Consider the following 23712-nt stretch of genomic DNA (forward strand, 5'->3'; position numbering starts at 1 on the left):
ACACTAGCACAGTGGCATGTAGGTAAACAGTGCCCTTCACCTGTGCATACAGAGGGAAGGGCACATCACTCATTGCACCCCCAAATTACCAGTGCTATAGAATAATATTGGTCACATTACCAGAGTACTCACTATAGTAACATTTTTAGGGCATACATTTTACATGAGTTTGAAAATTTTCCTCTATGGGTCTGCTTTCAGATTTTGTTTAATGCAACATATGTTTTACCTTTGAAAAGGAGAAAATAATGGCAAACTAGAGACTGAGCACACAGTCTATTTTAGGTGCAGGTGTTTGCTCACAGTTCCTTCCACAACAAGCCCAACTTTTTTTTTATTTTTAGTACTGGGGATTGAACCCAGGGGTATTTAAGCACTGAGCCACATTCCCTGTCCTTTTTTTATAAAAAAAATTTTTTTTGTTGTTGTTGATGAATTTTTATTTTATTTATTTATTTTTATGTGGTGCTGAGAATTGAATTCAGTGCCTCACACGAACTAGGCCAGCACTCTACCACTGAGCCACAATCCCAGTCCCCAGTCCTTGTTAAAATATTTTATTTAGAGATAGGGTCTTGCTAAGTTGCTGAGATTCTTCTGCCTCAGCCTCCCAAGCTGCTAGGATTATAAACGTGGGCCGCTGCTCCTGGAAAGCCCAACTTTTGATGGAATAAAGGATATACTGATTCCCAACCCCCGAATGAGATTTTGGACAAGTCCTCTTATAGTTCGATGTCTCCATTTCCTGACCTGTAAGGCTGACAAGACTATGTACCCATTTGATTTAAGTTGTTGTTGGCCTAGTTCATCTCCAAATACCCTTTTTACTATAAAATGCCTGTGATCTGGGGCTGCCAATGTGGCTCACTGGTAGAGTACTTGCTTAGCATGTGCAAAGTCCTGGGTTCCATCCCCAGCACTTCAAAAAAAAGTGTCTGCGTTCTTGGGTCATACATACACAAATTTCTTTTTTTTGTTATTTTATTATTTTAAAAATTGTATTTGTTCTGTTTAGTGATACATGGCAATAGAGTGTATTTTGACATATCATACATACATGGAGCATAACTTCCCATTCTTGCGGTTATACATGAGGTGAAATTACCCTGGTCGTGTATACATATACGAACACAGGAGAGTTATGTCCCATTCATTCCACTGTCTTTCCCATCACCCTCCCTTCCCTGCACAAATTTCTTTACATTGGATTTTTTCTAGGAAATTTACAGTTATGTTTTCTTGTCCTCCCTCTTATAATACCTTAAATTATACTCCACATCTGAGCTCCCAGTGGGTTCCTGGCCACTAACACAGTGCAGGGTTCCATCCCTCCTGGGTGTTGATATATTAAAGCAATTTGACACAAGAGGCTGATGTGGGAAACTGTAAGGTAAGGTGACATTGGAAAGATGTTTCATCAAAATGCCAAAGCATGCGAAAGCATATCCTCCCTCGCATTTACGCACTTTGATGTCAAGTGGTCAAGCAGTTCCTAAGCAACCGTGCGGAGGCGGTTGCTAGCCTGGCTTGTCACATGTCCACTGATTCAATTGGAAAAGAAACCATGAGCTCAAATGCATTCAGACGGTTTATTGCTTAAAGGGACAGTAAGAATGAGACCATTATGATGTCAGTTACCATATCCCCAGTCCCACAGAATGACATTGAATTGATGGTAGTGGGGTGCACAGGTGTTGGGTCACTCTGTCATTGTGTGTGCACGTGTGTTTGTATGTGTGTGGTGCTGGGGATCAGACTCAGGGCCTCCCACACACCAGGCAAGTGCTTTACCACTGAGCTACATCCCCAGCTCTCAGTCTGTCATTGAAGGGCTGATCCTAAACAACAGTCAAGCAGTTTTATAATAAACTTATGGAAGCCTGCAGCTGGGCCATAAGTGTGGTCAAAGCCTTATATTTCCCCAGAGCTAGGGAGGCCAGGATGCTTGTCTTGCCAGGTTCTGGGAAAAAATCTCAGGTTTTTCTGCCATGACTCAAGTCAGATTTCAGTCAAGCCTTTCCCTATGTGTCTTATATGGAGATGTGCAAGGTTGCCATGATGTCATGGCAGAGCCATTCCCTGATAGCTGCATCTTCTAACCTTTTGTGGGCCCAGGTGAGAATTGCTTATTTATTTATTTATTTTTTGTTACTGGGGATTGAACCCAGGGATGCTTAACCACTGAGCCATATCCCCAGCCTCTCTCTCTCTCTTTCTTTTTTTTTTTTTAAATTTTGAGACAGAGTCTAAGTTGCTAAGACTGGCTTTGAACTTGCGATCCTCCTGCCTCAGCCTCCCGAGCCACTGGGATTATGGGTGTGTGCCACCTCATTTGGCTCCCAGCTGAGAATTCTTTTTAGAAACCTAGGCCATCCCATTGGATGTCCTCAGTTGTTTTTACCAATAGGAGTTTGGATGAAATCCTTTCTATTTGTCTTAGGTGACATCAGATGAGAGTTAACTGTGGCTATGAAACCCAGCAGAATGATCAGACCTATTTGGAGAATAGACAATGGCCAAGCTCCTAGTCCAGAACCAAATTAGCTAAGTATGTCATTAAACCAGGTGCAATAATAGGTACTATCAATGGCATGCAGCCTGCTCGGGTTTGCCAGCAGGAAGTCCAGGGTGATGTGATTGCCCATCACCATTCACGACAGAGCTTAGAGTGGTTTACGTGCAGCAGGCAAGCGCAGACCTGACAGCCACCTACAAACTGGTATCCCATTCGGGTACCTACTATAGCAGCACTGTAAATACTATTTTTTTATATCAGGGATCAAACTCAGGGGCACTTAACCACTGAGCCACATCCCCAGCCCCTTTTTGTGTTTTATTTAGAGAAAGGGTCTTGCTGAGTTGCTTAGGACCTTGTTAAGTTGCTGAGGCTGGCTTCGAACTCACGATCCTCCTTTGAACTCACTCAGCCTCCCAAGCCACTGGGATTACAGGCATGTGCCACCGTGCCTGGTTATAAGTACTATTTACTAAAATAGGAATAAACCAATTTTGTGTCCCTTATGATAGACAAACCCTTTGAGTGAAGTTAAATAATTCCTGAAAAGTAGGTTGAAGAAGTATTTCTGGAAAGAACTATTTTACTTCTGCTATGGTCTGAATATTTGTGTCCTCACCAAATTCATATGTTGAAATCCTAACCCTTAAGGCAAGGAAGGTGAGATGTTTTAGGAGGTGATTTGATGATTAGGAATTAGTGTCCTTATAAAATAGGCCCAAGGGAGCTTGCTGACCTCTTCATGTGAGAACACAGGGAGAAAGTGCCATATATGAACTAGGATGTGGCCTGTCACCAGACACAAAATATGCCAGTGCCTTGATCTTGGACTTCCCAGTCTTCAGAAATAAAATGAGAAAAGCTTGTTGTTTACAAGTTCTCAGTGGAAGTAATTTGTTGTGGCAGCCAGCATGGACCAAGAGCTGTCACAGCCAGAGCTGTCATAGCCAAAGCAGCTTCACCGCTGTAGCCTGCTCAGGGTGAACTGGATTTTGCTAATAGATTTGCAGAGACCTCAATGGCAACATCTCTTGACTTGGACTCCAGGACGTGATTACAAAGCATTCTGAGATGACAGGCCAGGCCAGGTGTCCTGAAGGCAAGAGCCAAGACAGCCCGATGGTGCCTCCCACTGTGTCAACATCCCAGGCTGCTCTCCCTTTGCCAAGTAATCAGTATAACTGGGGTCTGAGGCTAACTTGTTTTCTAATCTTACTCATACTTTCCCCATACTATGTCTAGATTTGTCTTGAGGTGGCTCAGTGGTTGTTTTTTTCTTCCCTTCCCCTTCCCCCTCTTTCTTTCTCTTCCTTCCTTCCTTCCTTCCTTCCTTCCTTCCTTCCTTCCTTCCTTCCTTCCTTCCTTCCTCCCTCTCTCTCTCTCTCTATTTCTCTCTTTCTTTCTTTTTCTTTCTTTCTTTCTTTCTTTCTTTCTTTCTTTCTTTCTTTCTTTCTTTCTTTCTTTCTTTCTTTCTTTCTTTCTTTTCCTTCCTTCCTTCCTTCCTTCCTTCCTTCCTTCCTTCCTTCCTTCCTTCCTTCCTTCCTTCCTTCCTTCCTTCCTTCCTTCCTTCCTTCCTTCCTTCCTTCCTTCCTTCCTTCCTTCCTTCCTTCCTTCCTTCCTTCCTTTTCTTCCTTTCTTCCTTTCTTTCTTTGTTTCATAGTGGAGATTGAACCCAGGGGCTCTTAACCACTGAGTCACATCCCCAGCCCTTTTTATTTCTATTTTTTATTTTGAGACAGGATCTTGCTAGATTGCTTAGGGTCTAGTTAAGTTACTGAGGCTGGCCTTGAACTTGCAATCCTTCTACCTCAGCCTCCTGAGTCACTGAGATTACAGGCTTGTGCCAGCAAGTCCAGATTTTTTCCTTTCTCTCTCTTTCTTTCTTTATTTTTTCCTTCTTTCTCCTTCCTTTCTTTTTTCCTTGCAGTACTGGGGATTGATTCCAGGGCTTCACACATGCCAGGCAAGCTATACCCCAGCCGTAATGGTTTCTTCTTTGTATACCTTGTGCCTTCTAGAACATCTCCCACCCCTTCACATTCGCACTGCTCTAGGGCCCACTCAGCAACAGTCTCCTTGGACCTATGAGCACCATTGTCAATGTGTGTGACTGCTAGTCTGAGCAGGATGGAAAACACCAGTTGAGGTATGTGTGGAAGGGAAAAAAGTTGAGTGAAAAAGATTCGTGCTGTGGTTTAAGTCTTTTATAGACAGTCTGAGCCTCTTCTCCTGCTCCCATTTTTGTAATTAACATTTTATTTTTTTATCACTTTGGAGGGGGCACAAGGGATTGAACCCAGGAATGCTTTACCACTGAACCACATTCCCAGGACTTTTAAAAAAGTTTTTTTTTTTTAATTTTGAGACAGGGTCTTGCTAAGTTCCTGAGGGTCTTGTTAAGTTGCCTAGGCTGGCCTTGAATTTGTGATCTTTCTGCCTCAGCCTCCTGAGTTGCTGAGATTACAGGTGTGGACCACCACATCCAGCATGAGTCTATTTTTTAATTAAATTTTTTTTTTGGTACCAGGGATTGAACCCAGGGGCACTTTACTTTTATTTTGAGATAAGGTCTTGCTGAGTGACTTAGGGCCTCACTAAATTGCTGAGGCTGGCTTTGAATTCACAATCCTCCTGCCTCAGCCTCCAGAGCCACTGGGATTACAGGTGTGCACCACTGTGCCTGGCTGAGTCTATTTTTTTAAATGGTATTTGTACTTGTGGGTATATGGGTCATGAAATGTTCAATGAATGGCCCACTATTAGGTAATTTTTGCTAAAAGGCAGCGCCATTTGGTTCTGTTTGGATATGTTTTGAGAATCCAAAAATGAACCCTCACCCATGGATGCATCTTAGAATAGTATGTTCCCACCTGCTGTGCAGACAGGGATTGGAGTGTCACACCCTGAAAAGACACCTGCTGAAATCGGTTTCTGGCAGATATGAAGGGGAGAGGGAATTTAGGGCCTATTTGTTAGGTCCAGTCAGCATTAGTGACCTCAGATGGGATATATACTTTGAACTTCCCTTTGCCACCCAACTGTGTAAGTAGCAGTCTCAAGTGTCCTTGCGTTCTTGTGCCAGAATCACAAGCCTTGTTTTGGGGCCCAGTCCTACATGGTAGATGGGTTACCACATTCTGTACAAGGCTGTGTCCAGGGCACCATGGCCCTTATCTGAGCATTTTGTTAATGTTTATCCTGAAAGGATCCTGGGCCATGGGCATCCACACAAGTGACAAATGGGCATGGATCTAGTGCAATCCACCACCATAATGTTTGTCCCCATGGAGGCTAAGAGTTGGTCATCTAGTCAACATGCTACCAGGGCACTAACCATAGGTCCAGGACAAGCCCTGCAGCCTGCAACTTTGTCCAAAGAACAGAGTTCCCTTTTCCATGCACTGTTCTTTTTAAACTTTTAATTTCAAAATAATGATAAATTCGCACAAAGTTGCAGAAACAAAAGAATATACAGGGCTAGGGATGTGGCTCAGTGGTACTTGCCTAGCATGCATGAGACCCTGGGTTCCATCCCCAGCATGCCCCATCCCAAACAAAATACAAAGAAGTTCCATGTATCCTTTACACTGTTTTTCCACAACTGTAGTATGATATCAAAAGGAGGAAACTAGCTGGGCATGGTGATACACGCCTGTCATCTGAGGCTCGGGAGGCTGAGGCAGTAGAATTGCAGCCTACTGTGATCAACCAGCCTCAGCAACTTAGTGAGATCCTGTCTCTAAATAGAAAATAAAGGGGGCTGGGGATGTGGCTCAGTGGTTGAGTGCTCCTGAGTTCAATCCCCAGTATCAACAACAACAACAAAAAAAGGAAGAAACTGACACTGGTATGATCCACAAGTTCACAAGTTATATTCAGTTTTCACCAGTTTTACGTGCACGCTTGCGTGTGTGTGTGTGTGTGTGTGTGTGTGTGAAGTGCTGTGCAATTTTAGTACATTTATAGATTCACGTAACAATCACGACAGGATTCAGAACTGTTCTCTGAGCACAAAGAGCTGGTGCTAACCCTTTATGTTCCCCTCCCCTCCCCCTTGTCCCCTTGGCAACCACTAATCCTATCTCCATCTCTGTAATTGTGTTATTTCAAGAATGTTACGTAAATGGAATCACACTGTATGAAATCTTTTGAGCTTGGTCTTTTTTCCACCCAGCATAATTTCTTTGAGATACAACTAAGCTGTTGCAATTATCAATAGTTCTCTCCTTTTCATTGCTATTCTGCAAAACGGATATATCACTGTTTGTTTGTTTAATCACTTACTCACTGAAGATATCCTGGCTAATTTCAGTTTGGAACTCTTATGAATAAAGCTGCTAAGACCATAGGTGGACGGGTTTCTGTGTAAATATAAATTTTCATTTCTCTGGGATGAATGCCCGAGAGTGCAATGCTGGGTAATATGGTAGTTACATGTTTAGTTTTATAAGAAACTGCCAAAGTCTTTTCTCCTACTCTGTAGCTTGTCTTTTCATTCTCTTCAAAGAGTCTCTTTCAGGGACAACATTTTTAGTTTGGATGAAGTGCAGTTAATCAAATTTTCCTCTGTGCTTTCCAATGTGCTTTTTGTGTTGTGTATAAGAACTCTAGCCTGAGACCCTTAGATTTTCTTCCTGTTTTCTTTCTTTCTTTACTTTTTTTTTTGGGAGGGAGGGGCGAGTACTGGGGATTGTACCCAGGGGTGGTTAACCACCAAGACACATCTCCAGTCCTTTTTATTTCCACAATCCGAGAGTGCTGGGGATTTGAACCCGCGACTCCAGCATGAGAGGCAGGCACCTTACCGGATGGGCTATATGGTCTGCTCCAGTCCTTTTTATATTTTATTTAGACAGTGTCTTGCTAAATTGCTGAGGCTGGCCTTGAACCTGTGATCCTCCTACCTCAACCTCCCAAGTTGCTGGGATTACAGGCAGGTGCTACAGTGCCTGGCTCTTCTATGTTTTCTTTTAAAATTTTTAAAGTGATATGGCTGGAGTAGCTAGAGTGCTTGCTTAGCGTGTGTGAGGCTCTGGGTTCCATCCCCAGCACTGCAAAATGTTTTTTTTTAAGTGTTACATTTTATACTTAAGTTTATGGTTCATTCTGGTTAATTTTTGTATAAAGTATGATTTAGATTATGGTTAATTTGGGGGACCTATGGATGTCTAATTGCTCAGCACCATCTGCTGAAAAAGCTATCCTTCCTCCATTGAATTGTTTTTGCTCTCTTTTAAAAAATCAGTTGGACATATTCATATTCACTGTTTGTTTGTTTAATCACTTACTCAGTGAAGATTACTCACTGGGGCTCTCTCTGGGTTCTAGACTGTTCCATTGATCTATGTGTCTGTTTCTCTGCTAGTCCACATTCTCTTGATTACCAGAGCTATCTACTAAGCCCTAAGGTCAAGAAGTATGATTCCTCCCATTTTTTCTTTTTTAAAATTGTTTTAGGTCAGACATGGTGGTGCATGCCTGTAATCCCAGCAACTCAGGAGGCTGAGGCAAGAGGATCACAAGTTCAAAGCCAGCCCCAGCAACTTAGTGAGACACTGTCACAAAATAAAAAATAAAAAGGGCTGGGGATATGGTTCAGTAGAAAAGCACCCCTGAGTTCTATCCCAGTGCCAAAAATTTTATTTTGGCTATTTGAGATCTTTGGCCTTTTCATATAAATTTTAGAAAAAGTTTGTATATATCTATGAGAACTTGACTGATACTTTTATTGTAATTACATTAACCCTAAAGACCAGATTGGATAGAATTTTATTCATTTTTAAATTTAATTTAATTTTTATTTACTTATTTTTTACCATGTGGAGTCTTCCAATCCATGAACATGATCTCTCCATTTATTTAGATATTCTCTGATTTCTCTCATCAATATTTTGTCAATAATAGCATACAGATCCTGTGCATTTTGTTAGTACTAGAGATTGAACCCAGGAGTGCTCTACCACTGAGTTATGCCCTCAGCACTTTTTAATTTTTATTTTGAGATAAGGTCTTACTCAGTTGCTGAGGGCCCTCACTAAGTTGCCAAGGCTGGCCTTGAATTTGTAATCCTCACATCTGGGATTCCCAAGTAGCTGGGATTACAGGCATGTGCCACTGCATGGAGCTTCCCGTACATATTTTGTTAGTTGTATACCTAAGTATTTTATCTTCTTTGCAGTAATTGGATTTGGTATTGTGTGATTTTTGTCTTTTCATTTTTTGCCTTTTTTGTTTTGGTGCTGAGGTTCAATCCCAGGACCTTGATTAAGCATGTGCTTGCTCTACTGTATCCCCAGCCCCTGGTATTGTGTTTTAAATTTTGATCATTAATGTATAGAAATACTACTGTGTGTGTGTGTTCCAATAAAACTTTATTTACAAAAACAGGCAGTGATCCATATTTGGTCATAGGTCATGGTATGCTTGTCCCTTCTTTAGGAGAACATAAAAATAATTTAAAGCAGATATGCTAAGGATTTCTTCTCAAAAGCAGTTTCTGTTTTTATTAAATGGATGAAAAAAATACCAAAATTATTTCCATTTGAAAAAACTTCTAGTATGTCATTCTCTTTAGTAATATTATGGTTACTTTTATGTATGAAGTACATAGGCTAATGCATATTTCCATGGCTATGCATATCAATTTGTATCAATTCTGAATTCTTTTAATATATATCCTAATCAAATGAAAGTAATCCAATACTTTTCCCCTGGATGAAACATTTAGACAAAAGCTCTCTCGTGGCCAAAAATGTAAGCAGCCTCCCTGTCTCTTTGTTATACATAAGTCCTTTTGTATCTTCCTATGACTCAGTTCTTTTATTTATTTATTTTTTTTGCAGTGTTGGTGCTGGGGATTTAACCCAACGACCTCATTTATGTTGGGCAAGTGCTGTCTCTATCACAGAGCTACATCCCCAGTCATTTTTATTTTATTTTTGAGACAGAGTCTTGCTAAGTTGCTAAGGTTGGCCTCAAACTTGGGATTCTGCTGCCTCGGCCTCCCAGCAACTGGGATTGCAAGAGTGTACCATTGAGTTTAGTTTCTGTTATTGATTTCTAATTCGATTCCACACAATCAGGTTAATCTACTCTATGATTTCAATTCTTCTAAATTTGCTGGGGTTTGTCATATGGCCCAGGTAATGTTATATCTTGGTGAACGTTCCATGGGCACTCAAAAAGAACATGTATTTCACTGTTATTGGGTCTAATGTCCTATAAATGTCAATTAGTTCCTGTTGATTGATAGTATTGTTCAGTTCTTTATCATTGCTGATTTCTCTCTAGTAGTTCTACTAGTGCTGAGGATGGGTGTTGATGACTTTTGTTAGAAATGTGAATTTGTCTACTTCTTGCACCCTGATCAGCTTTAAAAAATAATTTAGTTATAGATGGACACAATACCTTTAATTTATGTGGTGCTGAGGATCAAACACAGTGCCTCACACCTTCTAGGCAAGTGCTCTACCACTGAGCCACAACCCCAGGCCCCCGATCAGTTTTTGCTGCTTCTTTCTTTCTCTGAGATAGGGTCTTACTATGTTGCATGGTCTAGCCTTGAACTCCTGGATCCAAGTGGTCCTCCTTCCTCAGCTTCCTGGCTTCATGTATTTTAAAGCTATTTTGTTTCATGAGAATGCCTTGTCTTCTTAGTGGATCAATTTTCTTTGTCACTGTGGGTTGATTTGTTCTGAAATCTACTTTTAAAATTTATGTTGCATGGTACATTTTTCCAACCTTTTATTTTTAGCCTACCTATGTCATTGTATTTGAAGAGAATTTTGTATTTGTGTGTGGTGCTGGGAATAAAAACCAAGGGGCTCAGGCATGCTGGGCAAATGCTTTACCACTGAGCTTCACCCTAGTTGAGGTGGATTTCTTAGAGATAGCATGTAATTGGTTGTCTTCATTTTATCCACTCTGCCAATCTCTTTTAATTGGCTTATCAAGACCATTTATATTTAATTAGTGATACGCTTGGGCTTCTGTCTGCTCATGTTTTTCTCCATGTATTTTCTCTCTGTCATTTAGGTTAGGTGATTTCTACTGTTGTGTTTTCAAGATCACTTCTCTTCTGTCATATTTGTTCTGCCATTGTTTTTCACAAAAGTTTTACATTTCTATATTTTTCAGTTGTATCATTTCCATTTGGTTCTTTTTTATATCTTCCACATGGTGACATTTTCTATTTCTATTTTGTTTCCAGTTGGAATCACTTTAAAATCTTTGTCAAATAATTCTAGAATCTGATTTGTCTCATTATTGGCTTCTTATTGATTGTCTTTTTTTCATTCACATTGTGACTTTTCTGGTTTTCAGTATGACATCTGAATTTTTAAAAATTATATCCTGGACATTTTGCCTATTATGTTTAGGGTGCTCAGGATTTTATTTATATCTTCTATTTTAGAAGATAGTCATCTTATTTAGGTTTGGCATGCAGGTCCTTGCCTTTGGGGACTGTGAATATAATAAGAATTTAGTTTTCAGAGACCATGCAATGCCCCTCTGGTCTGCCTAGTTAGTCTGTCCCACTGGGGCAACATCTCTGTCTTTGTTGATGCCAAGGGTGGATATTGCTTCCCTAGTTCCATCTGGTGCCACTTGATGGGGAATGGAGTATATGGGCTTGGAAATGGGAGTGCTTTTCTCTGCTTCCCAGGGCTGGCAAGCCTCCTGTTCCATATATATCAGTGCCACTCAAGGGTGTAAGGCTGTTTCCTGGGTCTGAATGCTACATGCCAAGTTTTAAGCAAGGTGTTCTTTTGTTTCTTTGTTTTGCTGTGCCAAGGATCAGATCCTGGGCCTTGCACATGCTAAGCAGGAGCTCCACCACTGAGCTGCATTCCCAGTCCCCATAAAGCAGGGTTTTTTGTTTCGTTTTGTTTTTTGTACTGGGGATTGAATCCAGGGACGCTTACCACTGAGCCACATCTCCAGCCCTTTTTATTTTTTATTTTCAGACAGGATCTCACTAAGTTTCCCAGGCTGGCCTTGAACTTGTAATCCTCTTGCCTCAGCCTGCTGGGATTATAGGCATGTGTCACTGTGCCTGGTACTGTTTTCTTTTTTCTTTTTTCAATGCTGGGGATTGAATCCAGGGTCTTGAGTACATTAGGCAAGTGCTCTAACACTGATCTACACTCCCAATCCACAGGTTGGTTTTTTTTAGTTGTAGACAGACACAATACCTTTATTTTATTTATTTTTATGTGGTGCTGAGGATTGAACCTAGTGCCTCACATGTGCTAGGCAAGTGCTCTGCCACAGAGCCACAACCCCAGCACTATAGAGTTTTTTTTTAAAGCACTTCCTGGACTGGGAGTATAGTTCAGTGGTAGAGGGCTTGCCTAGCATGCATTAGGTCTTAGGTTAAATATCTAGCACCATAAAAAAAAATAAGATAAAATAAAGCCATCCATCTCTATTAGGATTTTATTTAATGCAATGATCTTTTTTTTTTTTAAAGTATTTTTTCAGCTCACAGTTCAGGCAGTTGAAAAATCCATGCAGTACGGCACCAAATCTGGTGAGAGTGCCCTTGGCTATGTCACAACATGGCTGGGGGTATCACAATGGAATTACACACAAGAGGGAGCGATCACTTGGTGAGATGAGAAGGCAGAAGCAATTTGGAGGTCAGGCTTGCTCTTTTATAGAAACTTGCTAGTTTTGTTGTTGTTGATTTGCACTTTTTTTTTCTTTGGCACTGGGGATGAAACCCAGCAGCCTTTTACCACTGAGTCACATCCCCAGCTCTTTTATTTTTTTAATTTTGTGACAGGGTCTTGCTAAGTAGCTTAGGTCCTGGCTAAATTGCTAAGGTTGGCTTTGAACTTGCGATCAAAGCTTCCCCTCCCAGGCTTCTGGGATTACAGGCACCACCGCACCTGGCTAACGCAATGATCTTACCTTCCCTCTCATCCATTATTTCACTGATACCATGTGGCTGAGCTGAGGAAGTCAAGTTTGCTCCTGTTTGTGACTTTTCCTATTGGTACTATTTTATTTGTGGCATTTCTTTTTTGGGAACATTCCATATGATCAAGGGAAGTACTACATATGCCTAAAATATCATTACCATACTTTAAGCATCATTAGTTCTAAGCACTGGGTGTGTATCTGTCAAATAAAACATGGTACAGCTTGAAAAAGCATCAACCATGGTGTGGTACTGTGGATAAACCAACAGGATATCACCATCCAATGTAATTGATCTATTAAGAGCAAGTAAGGCCAATGCCCCATGTAACCAGGACTTTATAATCACAAGACCACTGGACCAAGTGTTGACAGAAGTTGCAGGTCTGGCATGCAATGGTGGCTTCTGAAACAGATACAGAATCCTCTACTTTTTAAGAGACAGCATTTTTTTTCCTCTTGACTTGCAGAAGGACTGAACGTTGTGAATTCACTCACATAGATATGAGAAACTGCTTGGCAAGCAGGACTCTGGATTCATTGGGATTGACCAGCTACCCCTGCTGGTGGAGCTGAGGTAACACGAGAGCCCACACTGTGGAGAATGAGGCTTTAGACGAGCCAACCCACACGACATCATCCACCTTGTGAAAGCTTTGGGAGTCAGAGGGTAGAGTCACTTGCACTGAATCTTGACTGATGATGAATAGCAGGGAGCGGTCCCATGCATGCTTTTTACAAGGGGCAGTGACCTGAAAAGAGAAAAAGGATGAGCTATGGGATCCCATGGGCTCTCTGCATATCCCTGAAGTTGGTCTGTACTGCTCCTCTGTTGTCTCTCCAAAAAGGCATTGTGGCCTTACTTGGCCCCATGTTGGGTGCCCATTTGTCAAACTGTCAAGTAGTCCCTAAGCAGCAGTGCAGTTAAATTTGGTTCATCACATTTCCATAGATTTAGGTGGTATGGAGACAATAAGCCCATGAAAATTTATTATGTACAGACAGTAAAAGCAATGTCAGAGGCTGGGGATGTAGCTCAGTTGGTAGAGTGCTTGCCTTGCAAGCACAAGGCCCTGGGTTCAATCCCCAGCACTGCAAAAAAAAAAAAAATAGCAATGTCAGTATTGTTTCACTCCTCACAGACTTCCTCCCATGGGACTGCACTGAACCAGAGGTGACAGATGACAGAAAACATGCATAGTGGCTTGCTCCATCATGAAGGATCCTCTTCTAGACTATAGCCAAGCCATTGCATAGATTTGCACTGAAGTCTTTGGCTGTAGCCAGCCATGGTGATGCATGCCTCTAAGCCCGTTGACTCAGGAAGCTGAGGCAGGAAGATACCAAGTTTGAGGACAGCTTCAGCAATTTGATGAGGCCCTAAGCAATTTAGAAAGACCCTGTCTCAAAATAAAAAAAGAAAAAGCTTTGGGGCTGTAGCTAAGTGGTAAAGCACCCCTGAATTCAATCTCCAGTACCAAAGGGGGAAAAAAAGAAATTAAATGTATAAGATTATTCTATTCATAGGTAATTTCAATTTAAAGGTCCTTTGCATTCCCACATTTATCCTTTGTACAGTTGCTGTGTATTCATAGTAACTTTTTGCAAACCTTCAAGAGCTATAAACAATTTCCTGTTGTCAGAGACTTGTATTTAAATCAGTATTACTAGCTAAACACCTAAATTTCTTTCTTTCTTCTTCCTCCTCCCCCCTCCTCCTCCTTTTTCTGGGATTTAACCCAGAGACACTTTACCACCAAGTCACATCCCCAACGCTTTTTTCATTTAGGGATAGGTTCTCCATAAATTCTGAGGACCTCCCTAAGTTGTTGAGGCTGGCCTCAAACTTGTGATCTTCCTGTCTCAGCCTTTGGAGTTGTTGGGATTACGGTATGCACCACCACGCCTAGCACATCTCAACTTCTTTTAACATGTGATTACCTGTTTATATATTCTATATTGCAGGCAAGGTAAATTCAGACTCTTGTCCTCAGTTTTTAAATTAACCTGGGTTTTTCTTTTTTTTGAACTGGGGATTGAACCCAGAGGTGCTTAACCACTGAGCCACATCGCTAGTCCTTTTTACATTTTATTTTGAGACAGGATCTCACTGAGTTGCTTAGGGCCTCGTCAAGTTGCTAACATTGGGTTTGAACTTGCGATCCTCCTGCCTCAGCCTCCCAAAACACTAAACTGAATTTTAATAAGTACTTCAGAGCTGGGCATGTAGTTCAGTGGTAGAGCACTTGCCTAGCATGTTGAGGTCCTGGATTTCATTCCAAGCATACAAACAGACAAACAAAATGAAAAACCACTTTGTATTGCTGTTAATATTTCCTTGAAGTGAAATTTTCTAATAAGGATGCATTTGAAAGCACAGGGAAAGGAAGAAGCATGAGAATAAATGGGAAGAATGGGAGAAGCAGACAAAAAAAGGAAGAAAAAATTTATTTATTTACTTATTTGTTTGTTTATTTTGGAGAACAACATGTCAATTTTTTAGACTTTACTAGTTCTGGCAAAATCTTAGGATAATTCAGTTTCTAAGCATCTTTTTTTTTTCTTTCTGGTGCTGAAGATTAAACCCAGGTGTACACTACCACTGAGCTACATCCCCAGTTCTTTTTTAATTTTGAGACAGGGTCTTGCTAAGTTGCTGAGACTCGATTCAAACTTGTGATGCTATTGCCTCAGCCTCTGTAGTCACTGGGATTTCAGTTGTGTGTCACCATACCTTGTAAGATTCTTTTTTGGTGCTAGGGATTGAACCCAGGGCCTCATACATGCTAGGCAAGCATTCTACCACTGAATTATACCCCCAATCCTTAAACTTTGTAATTTTTAACAATTCAAATAATCATTGAAAAAATGACAAAGACCGGGAAGGAAAACTGTACCTTTTTTGTAGTGGTGCTAGAGATTGAACTCAAAGCCTGGCACATGCTAGGCGAGTGCTCTACCACTGAGCTACACAACCTGGAAATTACACCTTAAAATTTTTTTATTAGTGCATCATGATTATACATAATAATGGGATTCATTGTTACATATTCACACAATGTAATTTGTTACATATGCATGGCACATAATTTGGTACCTAGTACCCGCCCCCCTTCTTTTTTTTCCAGTACTGGCTATTGAACCCAGGCATACTCTGCCACTGAATTACATCCTTGGCCCTTTTTATTTTGTTTTATTTTGAAACAGGGTCTTGCTAAGTTGCCCTGGCTGTCCCGGAACTTGTGATTCTGCTGCCTTACCCTTCCAAGTAGCTGGGATTACGGGCCTGTGCCAGCATACCCATCTAGGAGCCATAATTTTCTAGGGGACAAATTGCTATAAGTTTGGTTTCACTGTAATGACAACCTCAGTTGGCATCATACACCACCAAGAAGCAAATTGGAGGCAAGAGGTGGGCAATTGATTTTATCACCTGAAGCCTGGGATACTTCATTCATATCCTTGGTTCTCTCATCCATCCTTTAGAAGCTGGGATCTTCTTTCAGCACTCATCCTGTGAGTGCTTCCTCCTGCTACACCAAGAAAATGGTTGTTCAAAGCACTTGCCATCAGTGTCAGGCAGGATAACCTTTGTGTTTGGAGGACTATCAAATACTCAGACTATGATGTTTGGTATCAAAGTGGTTAAATACTTAAAAGAAGGATATGATTTCAGCCAAACTGCTTCAAATAATTAAATATACTAATTTATATTCTTTTGTAGTGGTGCTGGGGATGGAACCCCAGGCTTGAGCATGCTAGGCAAGCACTCTACCACTGAGCCACTCCCTAACCCCATATGTTTTTTGTTTTACCTGACAGTAGAATGTATTTTGACATATCATTCATACATGGAATATAACTTCCCATTCTTGTGGTTGTACATGATGTGGAGTTACACTGATTCTGTATTCGTATATGAACACAGGAAAGTTATGTCCGATTCATTCTACTGTCTTTCCTATTTCCACCCACCCCCGCCACCTGCTTATTGTGAATCAGCATCCGTATATCAGACAGAACATTGGGCCTTTGGATTTTGGGAATTGACTTATTACACTTAGCATTATAGTCTCTAGTTCCATCCATTTACAGACAAATACCATAATTTATTTCTTCTTTATGTATGAGTAATATAGCATTGTGTATATGTACCATTCCATAATACTCTTTATATCCACATTAATGTATGAAAATCTCCCATAGTGTGATACAAAGCTCAAAATAGAAATGGTATCACCCCTCTTGAGACTTATCCTTAAGTACAGGAGTCTACATAGTTATAAGGCTAATGGACACACATACACACACATATATATCTGTATATATATAATTATATATACATGAGATATACATATATATGAAATATATATTTAGTATCATATATATATATTACTAATAGCTAAAGTATACTGAGATATGTATATGTATATATATAACCAAATACCTGAGAAAAACAACTTAAAAAGAGGAAAGGTTTATTTTGGTTCACTTTTGCACAAGTTTTAGTCCATGATCGTCTCACTCCATTGCTCTGGGCCTGTGGTAAGGCAAAGCATCATGGCACAGAGGCTGTGATACAGCAGAACTAGTCGCCTCATGGAAACAGGGAAGGGGAAAGAGAAAGAAAGGGAGGGAGAGAGAGAGAGCACCAGGGGCAAGATATACCCTTCAAAGGAAGCATGCCACCAGTGATATACTTTCTCTAACTGGGCCCCACCTCCTAACAGCCCATTCAAATATGAACTTATCAATGGATTAATCCACTAATGAGGTTATGATCCAATTACTCATCCAATTACTTCCCTAAAGCTCCACTCTGAACATTGCTTCATTGGGAAACAAGAATCCAATTCATGAGCCTTTTGGGGACATTCCAGATTCAAACCATTATATATATATATAGTCTTTTTTTCTTCTTCTTTTTCTTTTACAAGATCTTGCTATGTTGCCTAGGCTGGCATCAAACTCCTGGGGTTGAGAGTGATATTCCCAAATAGCCTCAACCTTCCCAATAGCTGGGATTACAGGCACACACCACTGCACCAGGATTAATGGACACTACTACTAATGAAGACATGTAGCAAAAATTGAGTACATCTAAATCTGCAGAATTAGTGATTTGTGTAGGATCACTTTTAAAAAAAAGTTATTCACATAGAGACACAGTGTAATCTCTGAGCCCAATATACAGAGTAAGGAGAAAAAAAGCTAGGATTCTATGCACTACTACACAGGGGCCTAGCACTCTCCAGCTTCCAGCAGAGTGAAGGGAGCAGAAGGTTTTTCTTTTTTCCCACAGAGCACAGTGGTGTTGATTCCATACAGTTTTTTGTTTTGAGACAGGAAGGGATAAAAATGAATTCAGAACAGAAGGGTGTAGATTCTTTTCCCATTATACTCTGCTCAAGGTATTTCCCCCCAAAATAAGTTGAGAACCATGGTTTGAGAAAAGAGACCTCAAGAACAGGGTGACTGAGCACAAGGGGGGGAGGGGGGAAGAAAGGAAGGGGAAAAAAAAAAGACTGCAACTTGCTCCCAGGGACTGAATTAAAAGGAAAAAAAAAAAAGAAAGAAAAAGAAAGAAAAAAAAAAACAACAACAAAACAACAACAAAGAAAAAAAAGGTTGGAATCCATCAGTGTTCAATTAGTCATCTTCTCCTTCATCCTCCTCTCCTTCCTTCCCTTCATCATCATCTTCATCCTCTTCACCTTCATCCTCATCCCCTTCTTCATCAATATCTTCCAATCCTTCTTCTTCTTCATCATCATCATCTTCTTCTTCTCCTTCCCCTTCTTCATTATCCATATCAGGAACCAAGTAGTACTGCAATGGATTTGGCCAAATATCGTCTTTGATGACCTCTCCTAATTCATCTGCACCTGCATCAGAATGGTCAGTAAACCAGGTAAAGAAGCTCTCTGGTTCTTCATGCTGACTCTTCCTGCTGGCTTTATTCTGCATTTGACTTGAACGTTTCATCAAATCCTTTCCAGATTTCCATTTGATTTCAGTGGGCTTTGAAGATGGATCACCACTCTCATTCAGATGAAATTCTTTGGAGAGAACTTTATTTTCGAAGTAAGGATTTTCATCAAAATAAAAATCTATTCTGTAACCTGATTTGATATCTTCAAATTCTGTCACTTCAACTCTGGTCAAATAATGCAGCGCCTCTTCATCTTCCTCCCCAAGCAGTGCAGACACTTGTGGATGGTTGACAAATGTTGTTACCCAAGAATTTGGGATTTTGGCGATCAATTCTGACCTCTTCTGAAAAAATGGTTGGCGGAGTTTGTTATATTTCTGTTCTACTTTCAATATCTCCTCACTAGCTTGTTCATTGTCTATTTCATTTTGTACTTCATCAATATGTTCAATTGCTTCTTGTTGTTCTTTTTCACCCTTCGGCAAGCCCGGAGAGGCCGATGAATCCTCCTGCCTTGAGGCAGGAGGCAGTTTGGGTTTCTTCATTTGAGACTGGAGTGAAGATTGGCGTTTGGGGGCCATCCTGTGAGGGAAGTCAAGGAGCAGAGCTGGGGTCTCACAGTTCACCAGGGAGAAGTGTGGAGAGCCCTAGGATCACTTTTTTACCTCTAGTTTTTATGTCAACTTGATCTTCCACAACAACACAAGGTTGTTCCAGTCTCATCTCTAGCCATAACTTCCCCTGGTATTTCAAAAGGGACTGCTTATTGCCAACAATTAGAGAAATGTAATAAATGCTTTTACAAATGCGTTTAGCAATGCCAAGAGTTGGTTTCAATATGAAACAATGGGAATTCCCATACACTGCTGGTGAGAGCACAAACTGGTACAGTGACTTTGGAAAACTGGCATTAGCTACAGTTTTCACATATGAATACCCTTTGACCCAGCTATTCCACTCCTAGGTATATACCCAGCAGAAATGTGTTCATATATGTGTACCAAAAGAAATGGAGATGTATGCTCACATCTGCATGTTCTTTGTAAAAGTAAAAACCTGAAAAGAGTTCTATGGTTTAAGATGAGGTGTCCCCCAATAGCTCATGTGTGAGACAATGCAAGTTTAGAGGTGAAACAATTGGGTTATGAGAGCCTTAATGTAATCAGTACATTAATCCCCTGATAGAGATTAACTGGGTGGTGACTGTAGGCAGGTAGGGTGTGGCTGGAGGGGGCAGGTCATTTGGAGTGTACATTTGAGGCAGGCTCTCTCTGCTTCCTGGTGCAGTATTCCCAGCACCTTTCCTCTACCACACCTTTCTGCCATGATGTTCAGTCTCATCTCAGACCCCAAGGAATGGACTTGGCCTTCTATGGTCTGAGACCTCTGAAACAGTGAGCCCTTGAATAAACTTTTCCTCCTCTAATTGTTCTTGTCAGGTCTTTTGGTCACAGCAGGGAAATAGCTGAGTAAAACGACAGTCTAACCAGAGACCTGCCTCTGGTCTATGTCTACCAAAAATAGAAAGAAGTCCTGGCATGGTGGTGCACACCTGTAATCCCAGCAATTTGGGAGGCTGAGTCAGGAGGATCACAAGTTCAAAGTCAGCCTCATCAACTTAGTGAGACTCTGTCTCAAAATAAAAAATAAATAAAGTGCTGGGAAAGTATCTCAGAGGTAGAGTTCTCCTGCGTTCAATCTCCAGTACCAAAAACAAAACCAAAAAACAATAGAAAGGATAAATTGTGGTATATTAATTCTGCAAAGTATAATCTATCCTCCATGTTGGTGGGTTCTGCATCCATGGATTCAAACAAGTGCAGATCAAAAATATTTGGGTAAATAAAATTTCATTTGCATTGAGGATGTACAGACTTATTCTCTTGTCATTAGTCCCTAAACAATAGAGTATAACAACTATTCATATAACATTTATATCAATTAGGTGTTATAAGTAATCAAGATTGCTACAGAAAGCATAAATATATTCAAAGCATGAGGTGAACCTCTGTTACATTTCCCCACTGTCAATTTCTATATTCCATTTCTATGGAAAAATGGGCAATGACATCTCCAAGCTGCTTCCTGATGAGAGGGCAAAGTTGGCGGAAGTGATCCAAAGTCCTTGTTCTCTATCAGTTGTGGCATAAACAGTTAAGGGCAGTCAGTATCAGAGAAGTCCAGAAGTTCATAGTAGCAGATGGCAGTTGACTGGACAAGGTATACATAAGGGAAGGGGTCATGATAGGACAATAACAGAGCAAGGCATTATTTTTTTGTAAACAATTAGCACAAAAGCAATTAGTATTTCAGCCGGTCTCTGAAAACCATGAAGATAGTAACTTATAATCATACAAGTGAAAAACACATTGAGTTTATGTAGGAGGTTAGGAAGATTTGTAAGTCTATGAGACCAAATTGACTCAGGACAAACCTGTGAATCTAGAGTCCTTTGTGATCATTATTATTGGGCACTCCCACATAAGAACCCTTCCTTTATAGCATCCAGCTTTACTTACTTTTGGTAGAGTTGACACAAGTGTACATATTAAGTTGCATTTAAAAATATTTTTATTTTAAATATCCATGTAGGACTGTGCTCAGGTTATACTCTCCTGCCAGGTGTTGAAGACCAAGCTGGTCAAAATTGCCCTTATTCCTATCTATTCTTAAGAGTCACCTGAGATTCCTCAGAGATCACTCTTGGGGACATGTGTGAAACCTCTTGGCTCCTTTAGCTTTTCTCTATCAGTGGTGCCACCTGCCAGGATGGGTTGGTGTCTGGCTGACCATATGTGGCTTCTCTTGGAAGCATCAGGGGTACTTCTGTCTCCAGTGAACCTCCTCTTTGCAGAATGCAAGGCTTCCTGTTCTCTAGGGTCCTCTCCATCTCACTGAGCAGCAGATTGGTGACTCACTGGAGTTGCAGGGTCCAGAGAGGGGTCCTGTTGTTCTCTGGGTCCTGGCTGACCTTAGAGGGAAAGTGCCAAAATGTTGGCTGCTTTTCCCTTGGCCCTTTTACTTCCTTGACTTTGGTCTCCAAGTTTTTGATTTTAAACACCCAGCAAGTCAATTTTACCAGTCCTAAAGAGGGAGTAACAGGTTATAACTTCAATGTCTATAATTTTACAGTTGCCCCTTTCATTTAATTGGGGTTAGTATTAGTACTGGAAGTCAGCATTATATACTATCTGTCCTGTAGGTGAGGGCTTATTCTGAATTAACCCAGATGTTTTTTAAGAAGAGTACTTTTGCAAAACACTAACAGGCAACAGTTATGAAGTCTACAGGAGCTGGGGAGATAGCTCAGTTGGTAGAGTGCCTGCCTTATAAGCACAAGGTTCTGGGTTCAATCCCCAGTACCACAAAAAAATGTTTACAAGGAAAATACAAAATAAAATTAACAGAGCAAAAGCATTCAAGACTGTTAACAGAGCAAAAGCATTCAAGACTGGGGTTGTGTCTCAGTGGTAGAGCACTTGCCTAGCATGTGTGAGGTCACTAGGTTCGATTCTTAGGACCACACATAAATATAGGAATAAAAAAAGATCTTTCAACATCTAAAAATATTTTTAAAAACATATTCAGTTTGTGTAATAGCTATGAACAAAGAAAAATGATTTTTATAATCTTGAACCTTTACTTAGTTATATATTAAATCCCATGTTTAAGATCACAGTAATCTTTACAACAAAAATCAATATTTTGAACATAACTTTAAATGAACTTAAGTCTAACCTATTTTGGAGCCAATCTAATTTGGAGTAAGGTGGGAGGCAGAGGCTTATCTCAGGTAAAATAGGGCTCTTCAAAATAATATGATATTACATCTGAAACATGAATCAAAGAAAGGCTAAGAGAGTTTTTAACTTTCTCTTTGTGGAAAAAGTGGCAGAATGCTTCCATGTTTTACAGTGTCACCTTTAAACAGATCGGGCTTTCCTTATTGTCTTCCAAAAATGCATTTAAATTCCAATTTCAGTGTGAAGAGTAACACAAAATTGTATATATAACTTATTGATAACAGGTTACGTTATCTGGCTATAAAACATCAAATCACATGAATGAGTACCAACTAAATTTGTTATATTTTTACAAACCCGAGATTTTTCTACACGTAATTTTAGTTTGGAGAAAACCACCTTGGCAAAGTGCTCTCTTAAGCTTACATTTAACTAAGTTTTAACTTTTAAAGTACAATTTAGAATTCAAAGTGTACAGCAGGGCGCGGTGGTGCTCACCTGCAATCCCAGCAGCTCAGGAGGCTGAGACAGGAGGATTACAAGTTCAAAGCCAGCCTCAGCAAAAGTGAGGTGCTAAGCAACTCAGTGAGATCCTGTCTCTAAATAAAATACAGTAATAGGACTGGGGATGTGGCTCAGTGGTGGATTGCCCCCAAGTTAAATCCCCAGTACCAAAAAAAAAAAAAAATTCAGAGTGTATGGTAACAATAATCACAGGTCTGCATAGGGTAACAAAAATCAAAGGATAGACTTAAGTCTCTTATACATTTAGAAAACAGTGTTAATGATTAGAAATTGACTTAGCAAACAGATATAAGACAGGTCTTCAAATTACAGTGTGGCCCTTCTATGTCAGATACAATGTATAAAAGAAACCACTCATTGGTTATCTTGCCAGTAAACTTACATAAACTTCATTTTACATACTACTCAGACAAGGTAGACAGACATAGTTCTCAGATGCATACATATACCTAGTCACATATATTTAGGGTGGCACTATATTGTTATAACCTAAATAACAGGTGTTAATTTAACCAGTTACAAAGTGATCATTTCAGACTTTGAAACAGGTACAAACCCTAATTCCTTTAAGACTTAGTTTCCCTAGGTAATAAAACCTGACAAATACAAGAAAATTATCTTGATAGGGGCATATCAATGTTGTAGACTTTGCTTTATATCAGTACACTAAAGTTCAAATAACTTTAGCTAACTATGCTAATTATAGCAATTTAATCACAAGCAAAAACTTATTGATATTTACCTTCCACAAATCTGCAACTTACTGAAACAGTCACTGTAAGGAATCCCACGGAAACCACACTGAACATGGGAAATCACATAAGGGAGTTTATTAAGCAGAGTGTCTCCCTGCAGGGTAAGAGGGAAAATGAGAGGAAAAGAAAGAGAATGAGAAAGGGCACGCGCTAGAGAGAGTGTGAAAGCCAGGAGGAGAGAGAAAGTGAGGAGGAGAGACAGAAGGATGAGAAAAGATCGCAGGGAAGCTACAGTAAAGAGTTGAATTCTGCCGGGCTAACAGGGGACCAATATCGGAGAAGGACACTTGCAAGCTGACTGATGAACCAATAGCTAGC

The 23712-nt window shown here is 40.3% G+C and overlaps 1 protein-coding gene across 1 annotated transcript; it reads right to left on the minus strand.

Annotated features, from left to right (window-relative positions):
- Window positions 1–18076: 18076 nt before the first annotated feature.
- LOC124972489 (protein SET-like) lies at window positions 18077–18952 on the minus strand. Its single transcript, XM_047536917.1, has one exon. It carries the CDS (start codon window positions 18950–18952, stop codon window positions 18089–18091), a length of 864 nt encoding a protein of 287 aa, XP_047392873.1. The 3' UTR covers window positions 18077–18088.
- Between the last annotated feature and the right edge of the window lie 4760 nt (window positions 18953–23712).

The sequence above is a fragment of the Sciurus carolinensis genome, chromosome X (genome assembly GCF_902686445.1).
Source record: "Sciurus carolinensis chromosome X, mSciCar1.2, whole genome shotgun sequence".
NCBI classification, from domain to species: Eukaryota; Metazoa; Chordata; class Mammalia; order Rodentia; family Sciuridae; genus Sciurus; species Sciurus carolinensis.